General features: G+C 41.2%; 1 protein-coding gene across 1 annotated transcript; it reads right to left on the reverse strand.

Annotated features, from left to right (window-relative positions):
- Positions 1–49: 49 nt before the first annotated feature.
- LOC143118762 (cell adhesion molecule CEACAM6-like) lies at positions 50–17939 on the reverse strand. The gene is made up of 5 exons (XM_076279855.1): positions 17841–17939; positions 17265–17591; positions 2009–2284; positions 1473–1724; positions 50–617 (listed from the first exon to the last, which is right to left on the reverse strand). Exons 1-5 carry the CDS (start codon positions 17881–17883, stop codon positions 493–495), a joined length of 1023 nt encoding a protein of 340 aa, XP_076135970.1. The 5' UTR covers positions 17884–17939; the 3' UTR covers positions 50–492.
- Positions 17940–18491: the final 552 nt, after the last annotated feature.

Consider the following 18491-nt stretch of genomic DNA (forward strand, 5'->3'; position numbering starts at 1 on the left):
ACAGGTAGTGACTGCTGTTTATGAAAGAAATAATCATTCAAGACTTTTGAACAACTTTTATATCAGATCAAAAACACATCAAATCAATCCTTGGGCCATGAAGTAATCAAGGTGTCAAAGTACAATGTTTTTAGATTGCGGAAGAGTTATGAATAAATACGCCACATAACAATCAAACAATGTCCAAGGTGCAATGTTGTTGCAAAAGTTCTATTAGAAAAGCATGTTGTACACAATTACAAGATGATACATGTAGCCTAGAGCATTGAAAAGAATACCTTTTAAAATATATATTAATATTACATATTTTTCAGTTTCAGAGATGACAAACTTATCTCACTCTGTTACTTAATTATTTGGAATCTAATCAGTAATTGACATCTGTTTCTATTTCATTTCTAATTATTTTCTTTTAGAGAAAACTGCTCAGTGTCACAGAAATGATCAAGTGTTAAATAATAACAGTCTCTTCATTAGACTCTCCATTAAGCACTACCATACCCCGGCCTTCTTTGTGCCGAATGCTACTGAGCCTCCAACCAGAGCTACACCTGCAATGGTTCCAATAGCAATCCCTGCTATGGCTCCATCAGACAGTCCACTGCTTGGAGTTTCATCTGGAATAAATTAAAGAGAAAAATAATGTCCTTACAGTATGCAACCTGGAATGTATTCTACCCTTGTAGGAACTGAGTATGTCAGTGTCCCTTCACAGTTGTTACTGTCTGTCTTAAGAGACAAACTTTTTCATCACCAGTTGTGGTGGCTCATATGAGGATTCACATTTTATCAAACTTAACTATTGTGTAAATATGGTAAGGTATTAATCAGCATAATAATGTATTCAATGTGGCTATATTGATTGGCTAACTGGTGATGGGTGGATAATGAGAGAAGGTGCCTGCTTGAAATCTCCAATGCAACCCCTAAGGCTGCATTGTTGGTTATGTTATTTCCTGCTGTGCTATGCTGGGCAGTCATATTGTGTTTAACTTTTGTTGGCTATGGTCAGCGCATCTTCTAATGTCAAGGAGGGCCTTTTTTGGATCTCCAGTACAGCATGCGGCGCATGTTGCCATGTCACCAGCCAGCAGTGCAGAAGGAATTTAAGATCTTTTCGGGTATGTAACTACAAATTACTCCATCAAATGGATCCTAAGCTAACATCAAATGACTTAGCAGCTCAATACCAGTAATATTCACTAACACAAAGTGTGTAGTTCTCACTAACAGGGCTGATAGGATTGCTGACTGAACATGTGTACTGCTCATTGTCTTCTCTCTTCACAGGAATGATGGACAGTGTTCTTCCAGGTTTGTTTATTAGATGTGACCTTTTTGTCAACTATAAACAGCATAGACAGCATATTGTACTCAATATTGACTGGCTAACTGGTGACTGGAGAGCTTTACAATGTTAGTCAAAATAATTCCCTGGTTATGTTATAGCAGATTACTATTAACAGACATACCTATTACTCTCAGCATATGCTCTGCTGAGGCGTTGTGTCCGGTGACGCTGTTCCAAGCCGTGCAGGTGTATATCCCAGCATGGATCTGGTCAACTTTCTCAATGACCAGCTGTGACTTGTCTCCTACTTCAGTCTTATTGAACATCCAGGCAAAACTTGCAGTAGGAACAGAGTCAGCAGAGCAGTCAAGAGACACTCTATCCCCAGTTGTTACCTCAGGGACTGGACTGATTTGGACACTCACTGGCCCATCTGTTTGGGAGTGATCACAACTGTAGTTCCACTCAAGAGACATACATTGCTTCATACCAGACAGAATAAATTTGGCATGGCTCATAAACAAAGGTTATCAATAGTTCTAACTAAGGGTCATGTTATACAAGGTACTTTTTGCCTCCACCTTGTCCAGTAATTCTGTATAATGGGAGACCTTGATGGCTGTTATAACTCACATGACATATATTACATCAAGTGCATTTTTTTAGGCTACATCAAATCTATTCACTGCTCAATACCATCAAATCAGGAGTACTCACAATTGACCACAAGGTTGTGGTTCTCACTAACAGAACTGACAGGATTGCTGACTGTGCATGTGTACTGCCCACTGTCCTCCTTCTCTACTGGGCTGATGGACAGTGTTCTGTTATCCTCATAGAAGGTGATTCTGTTGCTAGGAGACAGAGGTGTTCCATCCTTTGTCCACTCTCTGGTGATGAAGGTGCCCTGGGCATCACAGGTCAAGTTGACAGAGCTGCTGCCAGCTATGAGGGTTCCCCCAGTGCTTGTGATGGGAGATGTAGTTATTCTCTCTGTAAGAAAGTAATTTAAACAGAACATATTTCAATATACAATTCATGCAGGTTTCTTACACTGCGGGTGTCCCGCAGGTGGGACAATTGCAGTGCCCCCCACCTCCCCCCAACAATCTAAATCAAAAATCAATTGTATGCACCATATTGCTATGTTGCATAGTAATATTATCAGGGGTGAAAGTAGTTTTTATTTCTTGGTGGTACTATGATATAGTTATAATGTGCCGAAAATATTGGACCAAAATGACCAATCTTCTGTAAAAGTCTACCAAAAAGGGGGACTGCTCGCCTGAGGATCTCTCACCTGAAAATGAAATAGCATAAGAGTGTTGCTGGTCATAACAGATGTATGAAACCATCTTTAGATTGTGTAACTAAGATCACAGTTTGAAGTAGCCGTACGAAGATGTTGAACTGAAAGCGTAATGTAATAGTTGGAGCGTCGAATGACGCTTTCCACCGTTTAAAGTAAAAACATTGGAGTGGATACGATACTGTGTTCTTCAAATTGATAAAATACAACTAATTTGAAATTGGATTGATAATAATAACTTTTTAAATTATGGAGACTTATTATGGATGATGAAACCAGGATTCATGTCGTAGGCTAATAACCTTTTTCAAGTGTGCAAACATAGCATAACCTCAAGAGAGCATGGTTAGGCCTCTTTTAAGTACGCCTGAGCTAACTAGCTGCCGCTAGAGGCGCCTCGATGTCTTTGTCTAGAGCTAACATGAGAGCACATAACGAAAATGCCTTAAACTTCTTTTGTTCCGTTTTTTTTTTTTAAGCAGGAAAATATTCTTGCAGCCTGTTTAAGTTGTCCTCCAGCTCCATGGAGCTGTGTGTGTCTGTGTGTGTCCAGTATGAATGAATGCACGTGTGGGCCGGCCCTGTGTGTGTGAAATTTGTTTATTTCTTTATATGTGTTTGTTTCCATTTTTTGTTTCAAGTCCTTCTGTTTTGAAATGTATGGGTGAGGAATTGTTGCAAGCTTATAATCTTATCAGGATCAAGGACTTCAATCAGGATTCTTTTAAACTTCAATTTTATTCTAAACTTTTCTTGCCTTTAAGTTTCATCAAACTATGAAACAGGATTACCTGAACTGTTGAATGTTGAAATTATGTTCTTTCTTTTGTCTTTGTTTTCTTGGGTCAAAAGTTCACACACCTTTTGCTATCTTATCTCACTGCCTTTGTTTTTAGCACCACTGTATTCTATAACCAACCCCCCAGCTTATCCCCCATGGACACAAAGGAACTTCACTGGGGAGATATAAACCATTGTTGATTTCAACCATTTGTCTTTCTTTAATTTATTTTGTCTTTTGGGATTTAACATGTTAAGACAGATTTTTATTTTTGCTTGTATGCCAATGGGAAATGTTTGCTACATGTTTACGCCTTGTTTGATGTGGGCAAATGTTCAATTGAATGGATTCATACCCACAACTTGAGTTTCTTTATGTTTGAAATGACTTTTATTTGGTTGTAGTCAAGAAACTATAAAAAGGGGGAGATAGATGGTATTGACTTGAAATACTTTCTTCTCTAAGTTTACTGGTTTTATTGCTCAAATTGTCATTTTGTTTTAAATGCCTAAATGTTTTGTTTTACTGACCCTCACTTCTAATGCAAAATCTCTTTAAAGAAAGGGATACCCTACCCACATGAGTCTGTGGATTTTTCTTTTGCTGTTGATCCGATGCAAATGTGTAGTAACTGTTTGGAGGTAAATAGCCCTGCTATGTTAGAAGACCCATACTGTAGGTGTGACTGTCTCCAATTGAGAAACTGAAAACATTAGCATACTTTTGTTGACGTGTGAAACTGTAAGACACGGCTTGACTCTGTAAGACACTGCTTGACTCTGTAAGTTTTTTTGTTGCTTTAAAGCACCTAGGCTGTACAGATGCTAGTAGTAACTAATATAATTTCTATACTTTCTTTGATTTGATTCTCTTTGACTTTGAATTTTATTTTTGTTATTCTATTGCACCTTTTATTTCTTTATGCTACGGTTTATTTCATTTGATTTCCTTTTCAGCTTGTCCTGACTAGGAATACTTGTTGCTCAGATGATATGGTTACAGATTTCCCAATTCCATTATAGGTGCTAAGATAACAGAGGGATAATTTTATTTAATCCTCATTTGAGCCTTTTCTGGCTGTGTTGCTATTAATTTTATTTTTCCTTGTTCTCATTGGTTTAATTTCTGATGGTCTGTTTGCTTGCCTTAACGGCTGATATATTTTAATTTCATTAGAAAACATATGGGTTGAAGTTTCATTTTTATGTTGTTTGTTTGTTTGTTTGTTGTTTTGTAATTATTTAATTCATACATTTACAAGCTTTGCTCCTAGCCACCCATCACCGCATGATATTTGATGTCTACAAACAGACCCTTACCATGTTGATGGTTTTTAACAATGGTGATGGTGATGTGTGTAAATAGCCTGTTACATTACAGGTTGAGGTCTTGAACCTTGTACTTCTCAAGAACACTGTTTATTAGATTTGGACGAGATGTTTTGTTACCCGTCATAAGAAATGTTTACATTATTACTAGGAATTTTGTTCTGAGGCATCACAAGCCTCAAAGTTCATGTACTGTATTGTTTGCGTGTTTGGAGGTATAACTGAGAGGTCAAGACAGACCTGACTGCAGCTGACGTCATCTTTGAAAAATGTTGAACTCCATTGAATAGTCATTTCCTTATTAGTACTGGAATGACAGCTAAAACCTTTTGCTCCAAAGCTACATGTATTTGCAAGATCTGTTTACAGACTCAGACAGTCGCAGACCCAGAAACATCCTAAGAACGCATATCTCACTTCCCCCGCTGGCTTCAGAAGTGTGATGAGACACAATTTATCGAAAGGGGGAAAGCAACCAACACCTCCCCTGGAGACCCCAGCAGACTTCAGTGTTTCTGGGAGAGCAGCATTTGGAAGTCCTGTGTACCATCCCACAAAAGGACCTTAGTCAGAACATCACGAGAAAGATTGGTAGAATAGTGGACCTGCTGTGGGCAGAATAACCCCCAAAAACAGCAAGGATCCGAAGGTTCCAGGTAGTCGAGCCTGACCTTCAGACTAGAGAATTTTTATTTTATTGGTATACTTTAACTGGAGAAGGAAACATTGAAGAAAAAGAAGAGGAACACAGGGTGTGGGGGAACGCCCCCTATTAATAGAGCCAAGCGCCGCCCTAAGCACATTTTGCACACACATACACATACTAAACATTGTGCACCACATGAAGAATGGAAACTGGCTTTGGTTGCATTTTCTTAGCTGTTTCTATGATAGACGATGTCAGTCTTTCTACTGTTGTTATTTTTATCTGTAACCTCCTTCCACACCCTAAAAGTCCTCTGTTGTTAATAAGCTGATTCATAATTTATGTAAGCAAGTTTAGATGATCAAGTCTTTAAGGACTTGAAAAGGGGGAATTGAAGGGAATATTTCTGTATGATAATTTTATGTGAACAGTAATGATTCAAGTCTTTATGACTTGAATACTGTGTAGTTCTTATGGTCATTTGTGATTTTTGTACCCATGTGTACCCTGTGTGTGTGTCTTTGGTCTGTATGCAATGTATGCATTCTTTATCCTTGAATTCAGTGAAAGCCTGTCTATAGCCCCTTGCCCATCACCAGGTGTGAAATGTTGATGTTTGTAGAACCGCATGTGTCCAAGCCTCTGAAGGACTTCCCAGGAAAGGGGGTAGTTTTAATTAAAAGACAATAGAAGCTGGCCAGATGTCACCCAAAAGGCCACATCCCCCATACACCACACCTTTACCTTGCATATTCAAACTGGGTTGGACCCAGAGGAGGCTCCTTCATTGAGGAAAGGGAGGAACACCCTCCCTAAAATTTCAGAGAAAAATAAAAAATATATAAAGTGAATTACTAATCTGATAAAAATACTGTTAATATTACTATTTTTAACACTTTGAATGAACAAAATCGTTCCCCTAGGTCAAAATGCCAACAGCACCCCCTATCGCTATTGAAAATTACTGTATGGAGGAGCTTCCTCCTCAAGCCCCTCATTGAAGTCCATTATAAACGCCTCGGGCCCCAGCGGCTCGTGAATCACGTCGTTTTCAATGGCCAAGGGAGGAAGCTCCTCCGTACAGTAATTTTCAATTGCGATAGGGGGTGCTGTTTTTAGCGGCAACGGTTCAAGAACGTTATCTGCAGTCTACGAATCTTATGTTGAACGGAAAGCTTGTTTTTTGCTCGTGAAATAAACAGTACAATGGAATCAGAGGACAATCTCAAATCTTTTATACATTCAAATACACTGTGAATACACTGATGTATGATGAATGTTTATCAAAGCAGGAAGACCAGCTCCAAAAATTCATATTCCAAAACAAGACGGTAAGGCTAGTGTAGGCTACTGAATGCTACATAGTCAGACAAATAGGCTACTAATGGCTAACTGTTAACGTTAGCACAGAAAACAATCAGCCATAGCCTACTGCTGACCTGTCACATACGTGGACAGTTCACTTGGTGATAAAACATTTTTGGATAGTTATGCGTTGTTATAATCATCCAAGTTATGCTTTCATAAATTCCCACTTAGCTATTACAACCTGTCTTTAAATTATAGCGATTTGGCTTTAAAAACAATAGCATGTTACAAATAGCCACATTTAAGGTCTATTTTTAATGGTAAATAGTTACATGGTTTTATAAAAACAAGTGTCTATTTTTATTATTATAGACTTTTCTGCCAATATATTACACTGAGCAAAACCTCCAGACTTTCCGTAATTTTTCACATCTGGAAAACCGTATTTCATAACTAGACCTACATATCTTCCCTGACTTCCCAGACCTAAATTTATATTTATTTACATTTACATTTATTAATTTAGCACTATTATCCAAAGTGACTTATATATTTAAATTATATTACAAAGTCGATTGTCCCTGGACGAATTTGGGGTTAAGTGCCTTGCTCAAATGCACAATGGTTGAAGCCAAGAATTGAACCCACAACTTTTCTGGCTGCTGCATGCTTGCCTAGCTCCTTAGGTCAGACCCCCCCCCCCCCCCCCCCCCCCCCCCCCCCCCCCCATAGTACATACTGCTGCTATAAATGTGTCTGGGTAGGCGGCCTACATACTCTATTGTTCACATATGCCACCAACACCATCACAACCTCACATTTGCCACTAACGCCAATCAAGCAGACATTCCTTCCTCCGTTATTTTTTTAACCACCAGCCGCCACTGGTTGGACCTAGAGGTCACTCCCTCTCTTTGTGTGTAACTTTAAATATGGTCTCTGTTAGTCAGAGAAGTTAGAAGAGAATACTGAGAACATCTGGTGGAAACCAATGATGGGGTGACCCAAACATGTACCTCTCTCCCTTGAGGGGCCACTGGCCCCTCATTGAAAAGAATAAAGCCTGGATTCTGATCTGCATCGTCCTGATTAAGTCTCAAGAGAAATATGGTAGTAAAAATATACTATCACAGTTCTGCATCCTGATGGCTTGTGGATAGAAACTGTCTCTGTATCTGCTGGTACAGGTCTGCATGCTCTGAGACTGTGGCTGGGATGACTGGGGTCAGCAAGGATCCGCTTGGTTTTTCTCCTGCAGCGCTGACTGTAAAGGTCCTGAATAGTTGGTAACTCAGTCCTTGTAGTGTGCTGTGCTGCCTGACCACCCTTTTCAGAGCTTTGCGATCATGAGCGGTGCTGTGACCATACCATGCTGTGATGTTGCCAGTCAGGATACTCTCAATGGTACAGCGGAAGAATCTTGCTGCCTTTGTGACCAAACATGGTGTGACCAGCTCAGATCCTCGCTGATGTTAGTTCCAAGGAATCTGAAGCAGCTGACTCTCTCTACGACTGTGCCCCTAATGGGTATGTGCTCCTCTCCCTGCAGTCTCCTGTAGTCCACTATCAGCTCCTTGGCTTTGCTGACATAGAGCAGCAGGTTGTTGTCCTGGCACCAAGATGTCATGGTTGTCACCTCTGCTCTGTAAGCAGACTCATCATCACTCATGATACAGCTGATTATGGGGGTGTCATCAGCAAACTTAATAATGGTGTTTGAGGTGTGAGTTGCCATACAGTCATTAGAGTACAATTAGTAGCCTACAGCAGGAGGCTTAACACACATCCCTGTGGGGCACCAGTGCTGAGTGTTAGAGTGGAGGAGATGATGTTACCCAGCCGTACCGCCTGTGTCCAGTCAGTCAGGAAGTCAAGGATCCAACTGCACTAGGAGAAACTGATGTTCAGGTCTCTCAGTTTCATGATAAACCTGGATGGAACTATGGTGTTAAAAGCAGAGCTGTAGTCGATGAAGAACCTCCGTACATAGGTGTAATAGGGAGGATGTAATATGATCATTAACTAACTGCTCAAAGAAATTCATGACAACAGAGGTGAGAGCAACTGGGCGGTAATCATTAAGGCAGCTCACTGTTGATTTCTTAAAGACTGGAATGATGGTGACCTGATGTCATTCTCAAAACGGGCATAGAAGGAGTTCAGCTACCCTGCAAGAGAAGCAGACACCTCCTCTGCTCTGCAAAAATGCTACAGCAAAAATGGACTACAGCACGCTGCTTGCCTGGTGCAACCAGCAGGACTTTTGAGAGGTATCCATGGTGGCAGATGACTTTTCACTCACTCCCAGGGGCGGACTGACAATCTCTGCGGTCTGGAAAAGTCCAGAACGGCTGTCCATCCGACGGCCGTCGACTGCCTCAGTGCCTCATTGGCCGAGTAGGGCGACTGTCTAGCTCTCCACATAAATATACGTCACTCAGGCTTAATCAAAGCTATCAGTATGTCTACACTATCAGTTGTCATTGTCATCCAAAAAAGTATACATTTGCGCCATCGCGTTTTCAATGAAAGACACTAGGCAAGATGATGCAGCCTTTATATTTCGCCCCTCTCTGTGGTTCAGTCTTTCGCATAGCCTTGCGCTTCAAAAACAAGCTAGAATTGAATTCCGTGCGTGCAGAACAGGGGCCGTATTCACAAAGCCTTTTATCTTACCACTAGGAGTACTCCTAAATTGCACTAAAAGATTTTAGCTAGGAGTTTTCTCTTAAAAGTTATTCACAACGCCTTTCAGACCTAATCTTAGTAAGGAAAAATGACAACTCCTAAACTAAGAGTGAGAGTCTGTCTCAAATGGTGTACTTACGTGAGTACACTTTCGTGTAGTACACTATGTGCACTGTGTGCTTACTGGCGGAGTGCACAAATTTTAACAAAATAGTATTGTCTCATATCAAACACTAACTCCGTGCACTTCACGGAAATGACGATCGCAAACATTTTAACATAACTTTATTGGCGTCCTCAAATCGACAGTGACATGGTCATACTGTGTCAAAACATGAACCGTTTATGTTATAACTTGCTTGTACCTCTGTAAAGTCTGTTTTCCACTGCTGCTGCTTCAGCTTTCTCAACCGCGATTTCCACGAGTTTGAAAACGCTCCCTCCCCTTCCGCTATTTGGCCAAGATGGCGTCCATTAAGGGCGAAAAGTGTCCAGCGTTGCACACTCAGCTTTTTGACTGTTATGAGTGCACCATCCGGGAACTTGCAGCGCCCTTCGTGTCATTGTCAGTGTGAACACCCTCATGCACTCAGATTAGGTATTGTAAGTGCAGAAGTACGCGATTTGAGACAGAGTCTGAGTCTTCGTTGCTATGGATGACGTCATTACTCATGCACGAGCTTGACTGAAGTGACCACCTTGATTGGCTGATTATTGTAACGCGGGAATGATTCCAAACACCTCCCTTACGATGATGAGTGACAGGTGACAGGTCTGAGAATGCGTGCGCTACACAAGTAGTGCGAAGGACGGAAGATGATGAATAGCCTAAATGGATAAAGAGTAAGGCAAAACAAATAGCCTAGTAGCCTAATGAAACATAGGCCGGATTGATGCAGTATCATTGCAACATTATTAAATTAATCTGTCACCATATGCCTACGTTTGCAAAGAGGAGAACATTTTAATTTGATTCACAATGAAACGTTAAATTTAATTTACATGTTGACAATGAGTCGTTTTGGTTGTTGTTGGTGGCGTTATTGCATCCCTTTTATGCCTACAATGCAAAATTGTTCCCTCGCGATTGGAAGCTCCTGTTGCCGCATACGCATTTCAAAACATTGCGACGTGAAATGCCGCAAAAAGCTGTTTGTGAATAGGTCTTAGTGAGTTAGGAGTCCTCTTGACTTCTTTTAAGCTGTCCCAGACTTAGGTGCTACTTTTAGGTCTAAAATGCTTTGTGAATTACTTTTAGTGAAAAAAATTAGGAGTCCTAAAGTTAGGAGTGACACGCCCATTATTTTTAGGAAGTGCTCCTAAATTCGCCAGTTAGGAGCTACTTTTAGCCTTAAAATTCTTTTTGAATACGGCCCCAGGTGGTTAATGTCAGTTAGAGCCAGTCGCCATGGAAGAACTTGAGATAGGCCTATCAAAAACGAAAAACAAGGCAACACAAAACGGTGTGGGAGAACAGCGACATTTAACCAGTTTTCCACCAAAGGTAGGCTATGGTCCTGTCCAAATATTTAGACTATTGAGAAACTTTACCCCTCGAATAATTTATCGTAGGCCTAGCCTATCTTGTGTGAGGTGTGACTTAGCCTAAACTACCCCTTATCCAGTTTACACATGATGCTAGCATATGAAAATGTTTTTTAAAACATTTTTTAAAGGAACCGTATGTAAGAAATGTAATTCAATTAATCATAAAATGGCCCTGATTTGTCACTAGACATTAGGAAATCATGCTAATTTCAAATACTTATATCACTGACAAAAGTAGTCCGGCCAGGATATCAACATTTAAAAAAGTGAAGTTGCAGCCCTCAACTGATGTTGATGTTTACATATTTGTTTTTTTAGCCTGATCCGCCACCCTCCACCTATCTAGTAATCACAAAGTCAGTAGTGTTTCGGGGTTGCCAGCTCTGCTCTAGTTACCACACCTGCGGTGTACACCGCTCTACAGTATTTTGAAAGTGATTGTAGTACCAGTTTTGGCCAAAATCCTACATACGGTTCCTTTAAGGAGAGCTGTAGCCTTTCTGGATTTACATGTTATAAGGGGTTATTTGATAGTAGATATTTCCCTACTCTCAGTAAATGTCAGGTAAAGGTGAATTTAACAGGTGTGACCTTTACCTTGATGTAGTAGCCTATATGATGAGATCAAACTCCCAGTAGACTTGCCTAAAATGAGTTGACTATAACAACCTGTGTAGCTTTTTATAGACCGTATTATGCTTTCAATGCATGTATTATATTTTAAGGCAATTTATGAATTAGTTTCCACAAAATTCACCAGAAGTTATCATTTAAGGGGTTATTTTTCAAAATGTTCAGCAAGGGGGAGCATGCCCCCGAACCCCCCCAGCATTTGGGAGACCCAAAAGTATTTAATGTTTTGGGGCCCAAATTCTCCAGCAGCAAATAATTAGCATTTTTGGAAATTGTGAGCATCTATTTTTTTTTGAATGACAAAGTATGTAAGTTATTATCCGTGCTCGGAAAAATGCTAACTATGGTTATACTGCTTGCCTTGTGACACACAGCTAGGAGACAGCGCTGGAGACAGTTTGTAGTTTAATGTTTTTCGCTGGTAGCAGAGGCATGGCAACACTCATATTTTAGAGATATAGCAGAAGTCCTCACGGAGACAACATACACGCTGATTTTATTGAAAGGAAATGAACGCTGGGGCCCGCAAGCAGTTAATTAGGGGGGCATTATATGATTCCTGACACCCCATTCATTCACGCATAGGGATTTTTTCTTACGAACCGGAACATGCAAAAATGCTAATCGAATGCATACAAAATGATGGTAGTGTCTACCACACTCTATAGACCTTGACAGTCCCACCCACAGCTGATTCCGGAAGAATCCAATACAATTTCTCCATTGACAACTGGGGTATAAGCCATAAAATCGTAACCGTCGATGGTAGACTTTAAACCAGCTACGACAGGACTAAGCAGTTGTATATGCTCATATAGTCGCCAAAAGTTCATGGGGCACCAATCTTGTTTTGAAATAAATGTATTTTATTCGCAATGCATTCGATAAGTATAAGGGACCGTTCGGTATTTATGGAAAGGACCACCGGAGGAAAATAGGGGAGGGTCATGTCTTTTTATTCTTTGTTGAGGGGAGGGTCACCCAACTTTTTTTAGTCTAGGAGGGAGGGCCTAACTAACTTTTGTACTTTTGTAACCTAACTTTTGTATTCATGAAAACAGCAACATTTGGGCCGTCGCCCAGGGCCTTGGGTCTGATGGGCCTCGCACCTGGCCAAAGATGACATTAAGCGTTTATTCTTCATTAACGCCTATTGTAGCCTAAGCAAAAAGCTTAACGCAGCCATGTCCTAAAACAATGATCAGTGATCACCAAATGTCTCTCATATTGTTCCTCATAATCACTAAGAACCTTCAAAAAAATTAGCATGAAGTCATATTAGGCCTATGAATGGTTACCTGACGTGACAGCATGTTTCTTCAATCTCCTTCACTGACGCCTGTGGAAAAGGCTTAACGTCCCAAAACAACGATCAATGATCATCAAATTTATCTCTCATATTGCTCCTCATAACCATCTATAAAAATCTAGCGCGAAGTTTTTTTTCTTTTTGGGCACGTCAGAATCCCAGAACATAATGCACTGGACCTTATAATAGGCTCGAGATATAATTCCAATGGGGGCAGATAGGCTAGTGCACTTAAAGGATAATTCCGGTGTGATTTTGACCTAAAGTGTGTTGAAACATGATACCGAGTGTGAATGTATGTCTCATAGCTCACCTCGGCTTGTCCCCTGCACTCAGAAATCTGGCGCTAGTTAGCCAATGCTACCAACACAGTGTTTCGTTGTGGTGCCTCGGGCATCGGCCTAGCCATGCAAATAAATCACTGTTTTACACCATTTACGAGGCTCAAAGTAGCTCCATACTTCATTGGTAGACTTCCGAGGGCCTTGACATTTAAAACGAGACAGAGAACTTTGAAAAAGCACTGGTAGTTTATTTACAAGACGATTTATACAGAGAGTACCTTAAGGAATTTTACCGTTCGACGCCATCTTGAATTTAGTCACGATAAGTCGAGCGACGATTCTGAACGAACAAGTATGATAAGGGATCAGATTCCAAAAATAATTCCGTGAAAATGCATGGATTCCAGTTGCTGCTACTGGAAGCAACTGAATCAAGGGGGCCCTCCTCCCCATATGGCCTGATCTTATAGTGTGTGCCAACTCCATCCAGACACTCCACAATTTCATACTTGGCGGACACCCATGTATCCTGGATTTTGTGGCGACCGTGAAAATGGTTCTTGCAATAGAGTGTACATGTACACAGGCCCGGGGTGGGTAATCGGGAGAATCGGGAGAATTCCCAGTGGGCCGCTTCACTTTTGGGCCGGTCGAGGAAAAAAATATTGAAATTTGTCACATTAGTCTATCTTCTCTTAAAGTAGGCTATACACATTCCGAATTCTGTGCATGACACCGTTGCCTCTGCATGGGTTGTAGCCTATCATGTGAGGGAGTTCTCCCCTCCCAAAAAGAGTTGGTTGGGTCCATATCGCCCGTCTTTTCCAAAAAGTTTTCTCAGATAGCCTACGGATAGCCGGGCCGGCCCTACAGTAGCCATAAGCGTCAGGAAGGATGGATGTAGAAAGAGGCCAGGAGGGACTGAAACGGCCAGGTAGAATGCTGCTAAATGTGCGAAGCTTCCAGATTACAGACAAAAGTGGCAACTGGTAAAGAGAGATAGCCTATAGGCAATGATTAGTGTATGTAATTATTGGGCTAATATTGGACGTTTGTAGCATTGTCAAGCTATTCGCAAGCAACATTAAATTACTTAAAATATTAGCCTTTTGTATCCGATTCATAGACTTTGCAGTATGCAAATATTGATAACAAAACTGAAGCTTGATCTGTGTAGGCCTATGCAATAAAAATTGTAGCCTCTGAGCAGCAGATCAACCAGTCGACCGCTGAAATGATGAGCCCGAAATTAGTGATGAGGAGGCCATGACTACAGGGACAAGTAGAAAGGATATTTATAATTATTTAATGTAAGAAAGAGCAATTATGCTACATGATAAACCTACTGTATATGCCTTGTTTGCTCAGAAGAGGGTGTAGTAAAGGAGTAGGCTAAATCACCAAACCGCATAGCCTACCTATGCAAAAACATGTAGCCTAAACTTTAGTTCAATATGCCTCTTTGTGGAAGCGTGGGATAGGCTACATTTCAAAGGCTTTCTTTCTTTCTGTCTTTCTTTCTGTTTTTGTTAACTTATGGAATAGTGGAATCTTTTTTGTTAACTTCTCAGTTGAAGTGAATTAATATAACCTTTACACATTTGTTGAACCATGGTACTAATAAAAACTACAGGATAGTAAGAGCTGAAATGTTGCTTCATTTATCCAATTTCCACCACTATGGAAAACGTGGGCCGGTCTTGGGCCTGAAACTCCCGGGCTGAAAAGTGGCCCCACTCCGGCCCTGCATGTACATGTACATTTAGCAGACACTTCTTAACCAAAGACACTTACATAGTGTATGTCAGCTATAATATTACAAGGGATCACATTGTCCCCGGAGCAACTTGGGGTTAAGTGGCTTGCTCAAGGGCATAACAGTGGAAGCCGGGAATTGAACCGACAACTTTCAGACTACTGCACGCTAGCCCAGCTCCTTAACCACTACACTACCGCCGCCCACTAGAAAAAGACTAGAGTGCCAGGTGGTAATATGGGTACGGTGTCAGGACCACCATGCCTACGATATGCCGCAGCCTCTCCTAAATGTCTCCTAGCACTAGCATAGACAAAAGTCAGGTACTCTTGATGTAGCACCATCCAATCAGTCGGTGGACTGTCCCTGTGGTCACCTCCAGTATTTCCAAGTAGGTGGTCGACTGGTAACTGTGGCTTCTGACCGAACATCAGCTCGTATGGGGAGTGCTGTGTGGACTGGTACATGGTGGTATTATAGATGTCACACAGGTACTTCAACAGCTCCCCCTCAAAGCTGTGCCCCTGATCAGAGTGGATTCTCCTTGGCACGCCATTTCACCTCACTGTGTGTTCACTGTGTGCTCTGTGTGTCTCACTAATTCACAGATTGGGATAAATGCAGAGACCAAATTTCCCTCACGGGATCAAAAGAGTATATATATTATACTATACTATACATAGAACCATCTCCCAGTTAGAATCTTAGCTATGGTGGAAGCTCTCTGATCAGGGGTGGGAAAGGCCTGGGTCAACTTTGAGAAAACATTTGTGACTACCAGAACATTCTCTTGTCCTGTGCTAGCTCAATCCAAGAGAGTAAAGCCAATGGAGATTATCTACAAAGGCTTAGTGGCTAACATATTTTCTAAGAAGGTTCTGGCTTGGGTTGTCTTGCTTTAGCCACCACACAGCGATCACACTCAGGACACCACTTTTGTACCTCATCATGCCACATCTGGGGCCAGTAGCACCTCTGGCATATCAAATCTGTGGTCCTGTCGACACCCAGATGGCCATGGTTGTTGTGTAGGCTAGTGAGCACTTCGACTCGCAACACCTCGGGCAGTAAAAGCTGCAGCACTGGATTCCTGGAAGGAGGAGCCTGGATTGCTCGGTACAAGGTCCCATCCACTTCCTGTATCTGGAACCACTGCTTTATCAGCTGCTAGACTTCCCTTGGTTCGCTCCACTTGTCTTAATGGGTAGGTGGTCGTCCCTGTTGCCAAAACCACAGGTATCTGGAAGTACAGGGATCAGTCTCTTGCACGACTTTCAGGTCTCTTTTGGTTCGACCAGGGATGGTGTCCACCATACAAGATTCTGTCATCCAAGAATCTTGGATAGGTGCACTCAAGGCTTACATTTTGGCTATGGCAATGGGCAGGGGGACGTCCAGGCCGTGTGACACAGATCGCAAAGTGTTAGTGGGGCTTGTGGGAAGCCTAGAAAGGGCATCGGCATTGCGATTAGCTGTCCCAGGACGTCTCACTGTTAAGCCTTCATGAGGTGGCATGGGCCTAACTTAACGAAATATCAGTGAATGAGGGTGCCCACTTGATAACCCCAATGACATGCTGCATACTGTATACTGCTGTTAGATGGGCCATTTGTCTTGTGTTTGTGACCATTGGTTGGCAGATTGGTGGTTTTTAAGTTAATTTGGGTAGGGGCTTCTGAATGTGTTTTTACCTTGGATTTTGGCACAAGGGATTATAACATCTAATCCTGTATATTAATGTAAGTCGTAAGTCCACACACTAGATGCTGCTCCCAAAAAAGCTCAATTTCTTAAAACCTTAGAACTTTACATCACATGATATTGACTTTGAGCTGAAATTGAATTTTGATTGGCCATTGGTGGCCATTTTGTTGAGTGAGTCAAATGAAACAAGTGTAAGCATACCACATTTAACAATGGTAGCTAAGCGGTTCTTGAGATATACTAATACATTAATTGAAGCGCCCGTATGGAATTTCAAATTCAAAACTTGGTGAGCATCCAGAGAATGTGATAGTTTGCACCTTTCTGTCACACAATATTGGCGATTGAAAAGTCACTTTTTTGCATTTATATCTTTCACTAGGTGGTGCTACTCCAAAAATAAGTCATAATGGGCTGGATTTGATGTGCCTATTTCAGACCAACATACTACAAGAATTTCACAGCACTCAGGTATGTTGGTCCCTGAGGACTAAAGGCTCCTATTCCTTATCAGCTTAGTGTGGCTACATGCCTTCAAAGTTTCATTTAAGTATAAAGTAATTTGAGAAAGTTTACCTCTAGAGTTAATAGTTAGAGCAAATAGAAAAAGTATCATATTGGTAAAAGGAAATATATTGAACATGCACATTTTATCAGGGGAAATTGAGGGTGTACATACCAAACACGTGAGTAAGTGATTTTTCCCCTTCCCATGTATTACTGCCAGACTGGATGGACACAGTGTAAATCCCAGTGTCATTGTCAGTCAGCTGCCTGAGCTCCAGTGAACCTGTGGTGTTGCTCACAGAGACTCTCCCAATATATCCATCAGTTGGTACCTCTTCAGCCCCATTAAAATTGACAACTATGTTCCCACCTTTTAACCTCCATGTGACTATAAAAAATGGAGGAGGTGGTGGGTTGGTGATGGTGAACTCCACACTCTGTCCTGCTTCTCCATACGGAGGTGCATCCACTTGTAAGTCATTTTGGCACAAACACAATCCTGAGGGGTAAGAAGAGTCACAGACTGAGCATCTCATTGTGGCTATACTACAGAGCACAATTCACTTACAATAGCTTTTCAACACTTAACATGTTCTTCAGCACATGAAACACGACAACCATGTAGATGAAAATACAAACTGAACCACCTTTAAAGTAGGAAAAGTAGGCCTATGGCATTTGAAAGCAAATTTATATATGCCAGTACAGAATCACACTGCTATGTCACTCATGTTTATACATACATTACCTAATAAAAGAAATGCAGCTGTTTTGTAGAGTAAATACTCCATGTAGAGACTATAACTAACCACGATTGACAGAGTACAGTATTTGCTAATGACCTACAATTCAGTTTCAAACAGACACACTTCAGTTTCAAACAGACACACTTCCTTCCTTTTTATCACGGAAACTCCCACAACAAAATAGCAGTCCGCTATGGCAAGCCGATTGAGCATTTATTCTGATATCTTGATATCAGGCATAATTGTCATGTACATGTAAGCCATTTTATCAACTAGTTAACTAGTGAGCCATGTTTCTGTGAACTAGTTAACTATTGAGGGCCAAAATATGCACACTAGTTCACTAGTGGGAGCCAAAAGGCTCACTAGTTAACTAGGGAACACATTTTAGCTTCACTAGTTAACTGGTGAGAGCCAGAAATGTCTATTAGTTAACTAGTAAAGGCCAAAATGCATACCAGTCAGCTAGTTGAAGGCTTTTGGGTCTCACTAGTTAACTAGTGACAGCCAAAAATGTGCACATGTTTACTAGTGAAGGCAAAACACCTCACTAGTTAACTAGTTGCAGTAGGTCAATGTCACTAGTAAACTAGTGAACCATAACTGGCTTACTAGCTAGCTAGGTGATGGCAGTAGGCTCACTAGTTAACTAG

The sequence above is a fragment of the Alosa pseudoharengus genome, unplaced genomic scaffold, assembly GCF_046254945.1.
Source record: "Alosa pseudoharengus isolate Yale_2024_CS ecotype anadromous, Long Island Sound unplaced genomic scaffold, YU_APseudo_1.1 YU_APseudo_1.1_scf_12, whole genome shotgun sequence".
Classification (NCBI taxonomy): Eukaryota; Metazoa; Chordata; class Actinopteri; order Clupeiformes; family Clupeidae; genus Alosa; species Alosa pseudoharengus.

What these genes read in the sequence shown, in the direction of transcription:
- LOC143118762 (XM_076279855.1), bottom strand. Translation starts at nt 17,883, where the DNA reads ATGGAGTATTTACTCTACAAAACAGCTGCATTTCTTTTATTAG. An exon ending in AGCTGCATTTCTTTTATTAG is followed by an intron (nt 17,592 to 17,840) that starts GTAATGTATGTA and finishes CTTACCCCTCAG; the next exon opens with GATTGTGTTTGTGCCAAAAT. An exon ending in CCACAACCTTGTGGTCAATT is followed by an intron (nt 1,725 to 2,008) that starts GTGAGTACTCCT and finishes ACTCCCAAACAG; the next exon opens with ATGGGCCAGTGAGTGTCCAA.